Source organism: Habropoda laboriosa, unplaced genomic scaffold (assembly GCF_001263275.1).
Source record: "Habropoda laboriosa isolate 0110345459 unplaced genomic scaffold, ASM126327v1 scaffold124, whole genome shotgun sequence".
Lineage (NCBI taxonomy): Eukaryota > Metazoa > Arthropoda > Insecta > Hymenoptera > Apidae > Habropoda > Habropoda laboriosa.
In genome coordinates, this window is record NW_017100265.1 from 1,001,501 (window position 1) to 1,006,593 (window position 5,093).

Sequence of the window (5,093 nt, forward strand, 5' to 3'; positions counted from 1 at the left end):
TATAGGATATTATAAACATTCCTAATGACAGTCGAGTTCAAACAATATTAACTTTGTTCTGTTAAGAAGTTTAAATTGAATTTCATATAATATGTAAAGTCTTGACAATTTACCAATAATGTTTTTTCTTCATAAAATGTATAATTACATATATTTTTTATAAACAGATATAGCTGTTACTTAGAAAACAATACTGATTAAACTGTTAAATTGTTTATTAAATATGGCACAAGAATACAGTTTAGTAAGATTATCCCATAGTGATACATTGTTGAAGAATGCCTCGTGTCACATTACTAACCAAAATGGTTTGAACATAAACCTAGAACAAGAAATAAACAAGCAAAATACAGACATAATAGGAAGACAGATTATAGATAATCTGCTTCTATTAGAAAAAAATCTCCTTAATGAATTCACTGAAAGTGTATTAAATATAGTTAATCTTTGTTTGAACAATAGTCAACTTAATGATTTGCCAAACTCTTTAAATATGTTAAGGAACCTGATACAACTAAATCTAGAAAACAATGAATTCACTTATTTGCCAAATGTAGTGTGTGAGTTAAGTAATTTGAAGAGATTATATGCATCAAAAAATCGAATAAAACAAGTTCCAAATAAATTAGGAAATTTATTGAATTTGGAAATCTTAGATCTGAGTGTGAATCGATTAACAGATCTTCCAAATTCATGTGCAAAGTTAAATCATGTAGAATATTGTTACCTGGACAGTAATAGATTTAAAAGAATTCCAAATTGTATAGCCAAGGGAATGAAAAATTTAAAATTCTTTACCTTCTGCCAAAACTTGTGTTCAGAATTGAATGTATATCCCAAGAGCATTGAGGTAATACAGTTTCATGCAAACAGAAATGGTAACTGTCCATCATTTCCAAAATGGATACTGAGTTCCAAGTATAAAAAACTTGAAGTTGTGTCACTGGACAAAACCAGATTTCAAAATTTTAACCTACCAAAAAAGTCATTTATATCATATGTTAAAAAGTTATCTATAAATCAGTGTTATCTCAATCACAGAGAGGTGGAAAAGATAATCACAGGAATGATGAATCTTGAGAGTCTAATAATAGGAAATGAAAACAAAAGTATAACAATTGAAAACAGAAAAATTGATTTCAAAAATAATTTCTGTACTATCCCTATTGCAACCAAAAAGAGACCATCTAGCCTTGAAGAACTTCATATATCCAATACAGGCCTTGTAGTAGTGCCCAAAATAATCAACAAATTCGTTAATTTATTTTATATAAATATAAGTTCCAACTGTCTCTCTCTCTTGCCAGAAGAGATTTGTACCTTAAAAAATTTGACCAAACTAATAGCAGATAAGAATAATTTAGAGGAACTACCTGAAAATATTGGAGAATTGACATCATTAAAACAGTTGAAATTATGTCATAATCGTTTACATAAATTACCTAATAGCATGGAATCATTACATAAGTTGGAGTACCTAGATCTATACAATAATAATTTTGAAATAATACCAGAATTGATATGGAGGTTAAAGAGTTTAGTAGGATTGGATATTGAACAAAATTACGTCTCAACCGAATATTTATTGGTAAGAACATAAAAGGAATATAATTTTATGGTTGAAAGTGAACCAAATTTCATTGAAGATCATGCTACTGAATTTTTTGTATAATTCAACATTTAATTTCGGTTATTTCTGAAAGATAACCGTGGATTTTTTATATTACTAAACCAAATCAATAGCTTACTAGGAATATGAGGGAAACTTTGAGAGCACATTGGTCTCATTTGTTTGATTGTAAATCTGCTTGTGGACCCAAATTGAAGCCATCGCCGAACCATAAATGCGGTTCTTCGATATTATCGAGTATCAGAAAAAGTTTTTCATCATTGTCAAGTACATCCGAGAGTAATTTATCAAGAGAAGAACAGGATTTAGAACTTTTGTAAGTTCTATAGAAATTAAACAGCTAAATAAAAACTTTGCCTATAAATGTTATGTATCATGTAGAAAACTGTTTACATCTTTAGTATATGTGCCAAAAATAATAGATTTAAATTATTCTCTTTATTTAATTTAAATTTGTAATATATTTTCATATGAAAGATACTTATAATGTTTTTCTTTGAAAAAGTATATGTATATCATAATAAAACTGATATTTAGCAATAAATTGCTCTTCACGATTATCTGTAAATTGTTGAACATTTTCTTCTACAAATATTTTGTTTTATTTTTCTTTCACAATGTGTTATAATTCAATTCGATTTATAAAATCATACGCAAAAAGTTTATAACAAACAGAATAAAAATGTCGACGGCTAAATATCCCATAATACTTAGATTACCAGAATTCGTTAATTTGTTAATTAGTTACTTAGATTATCCAGAATTTGATATCACGAATCTTTTAAATTACGCAATAAATTTTTCACTGATCAATTTCACAATTGTGAAGTGATATATTCTCGTTTTAGACCACAAGGAACATATAACGAGTTGATGAACGAACGTTGGGACACCTCAGAAGATTCAGCTGATGAATTTGATCCCAACGGTAAAGTAGAATTCTATGAATTTAATCATTTTCCCTGAGACAATCAAAAATTCTGCCAAACAAAGTAAATGTTTAAATGTAATAAAGATACGCAACTGCTCCGTAGCCACAAGGCGACGTTATACTGTGTAATGAATTGATATTCAAATTAATAATCAGAAGAATTTATGGATCAAGATTTTCATATTAGCACTAGAAAAGATAATAAACGCAGAAATAATAAAAGTGATGCGACTTGTTTTCAGAATATAAAGAACCAAAGAGGTTTGGTTATTCACCGTTTACGTTTTACAAGCCGTTTCAGCGAGTCTATTGCCCCGGGGATTACCACCCGAGTCGTGTTGTAACACGAGTTGTGGAGATGTTGAGAAAAGGAACTCTAATTTGGCAGTCTAATTATGAAGAAGGTCAGTTCGAAGATCCCTGAATTAGACAACGAGGCTAATTAGTTTAAACCGATATTGGGTTTTATATTTGTAAGAGAATTGATTAGAAAATTCCTAATCGAGATTTATTAGAATTAATTAACCTATTCAAAACTGGGATATTATTATAAGACTTTTCCTAGGATTTGAAATTTCTTTGTTGCTAATTAAAGAATAAAAACGATCCTGAAATGAATTACGAGTATTTTTCACATAATTTGTTTTGTACTATTTGGTAATATCAGTTTCTTAAGGAAAGATTCATTGGATAAATAGTGCAAGACATAGGACTGAGAAGTAATAGTACCCTCTAAAACGTTAAATACTTTATTACAAGGGATAAAATTATTGAAGTACTTTCCTGCTACTTTTACTTTTCTAATGTTTAATTAATTGTTAATTATAAAATTTAAATCATGACGTACACCTTAGTTAATTGTCGATTAAATGCAAATCTTGAAATTTTTATTTTTAACGATTAAGGAAATAATCTATTTTAAAGATTTTGAAGGTTAAATCCAACACGATAATAAAAAAAGGCCCAAATACTATAGTGCAGCTTAGTATTATAATGGAAATAAATTAGGATATAATTTAATAAGATAATATGTTCCTTAAAATGAAAATAGTTATCACTTATTTTCTCAAATGGAAAAATTTGTATCTGTGTATGAAAATATCTAAAGTGACATTTAACAGTTCTCGTACAACTTAGAGTATAGTCTCAGTAAAAAGTCATAACCTTATTTTCGATAATTATTGACTTACCCTCGTACATACAAGATAGACCAATAACTCTGTTCACATGGAATACCTCCGTTATTTTTATAGATGTGAAAAAACTTTATTTACAAAAGTTGTATACTACAGAGGGGACCGTCGTATCATGTTAGTAATAATTTTTTTGTCACCCCTATTTTTTCAAATAACATGCTATACTTTGTTTATTCTCAGTAGAACAGGAATCGGAATCATTGGAATTGGTGGATTATAAAAATAACAGATATTCCAGGTGAGCAGAGTTATTGGCCCACCCTGTATAACACTTATTACATTACGTAAAATACACAATTTATATATGTACTTAACGCAAATTGTAGCGAACTATTTTCTGAGTGACCAGTGTAAGTGCATGTAAATACTCAATCATAATGTACCGTTTAATTTTGTAAAACAATCACGATATTACTGCAGTCAACGTACAAAAATAAGGAGATAATGGCAAATACAATTGTTACTTATATCAACTTATTCGCGTTTAAAATAATTTACAAAAATATTCATATTTATATTTCCCACTGTTGAACAGTACTCGTTCCCACTACAGTAAACTCTCTACAAGAGTCAGTAAGTTTGGATTCTACTAGTGACAGTATAGATGGTCCTACGCCTAGGTCTGCGTCATTGCTGCGACCATGTTATCTGGCTCGTAGTCACTCAAGCGTGTAACGCTACACCAGTCGGTTTCCTTTACGAGATTACACGGCTCGACAAATCATAATAGAAAAATATAATTTCTTTAATTTTACTTTTTTTCATCTGCAATTTTTTTTAACATGTTGGTGAGATTTTTCTGATGAAAATGATATCAAACACAACATAATTTGAACAACATTTACTTATTAACACGTTCACTGTTAATAAATAGATAAATTTAACTGTACTATGGTTATTTTTAATCTACGACCACAGGTCAACCTGATTTTTAATCCCTGCAAAATTAATTTAACCACGAGTAAGTAACGAGAACGCTAAAACCTATGTTTCCATTGAAGAATATTGTATAAACGTATAAATTGTTATATGCAATGTTATAACAAATGGTCGGAAGTATAAATTTATAACAAAATTGTAAAAATTGATAAATTATACCGTGTTACGATAACAGAAATCTCCCGCGAAAATCTCCCGCGAAAATCTCCCGCGAAAATCTCCCGCGAAAATCTCCCGCGAAAATCTCCCGCGAAAATCTCCCGCGAAAATTTCCCGCCTGACATAACCGACGATTTTGCTAATGACTTTGGGGAGAGGGTACCGAAGGTATATTAGGACCCGCCGATGTCCCGCGAACTTATTCACCCTTTATACTGGGCCCTAGACACTTCGCGGC

At 29.9% G+C, this 5,093-nt stretch overlaps 1 protein-coding gene across 1 annotated transcript; it reads left to right on the forward strand.

The window, feature by feature from the left end:
* Positions 1 to 223: 223 nt before the first annotated feature.
* LOC108573130 (leucine-rich repeat protein SHOC-2-like) lies at positions 224 to 2,985 on the forward strand. Its single transcript, XM_017935508.1, has 4 exons — positions 224 to 1,588; positions 1,744 to 1,946; positions 2,479 to 2,558; positions 2,804 to 2,985. Exons 1-4 carry the CDS (start codon positions 224 to 226, stop codon positions 2,983 to 2,985), a joined length of 1,830 nt encoding a protein of 609 aa, XP_017790997.1.
* The last annotated feature ends 2,108 nt before the right edge of the window (positions 2,986 to 5,093 follow it).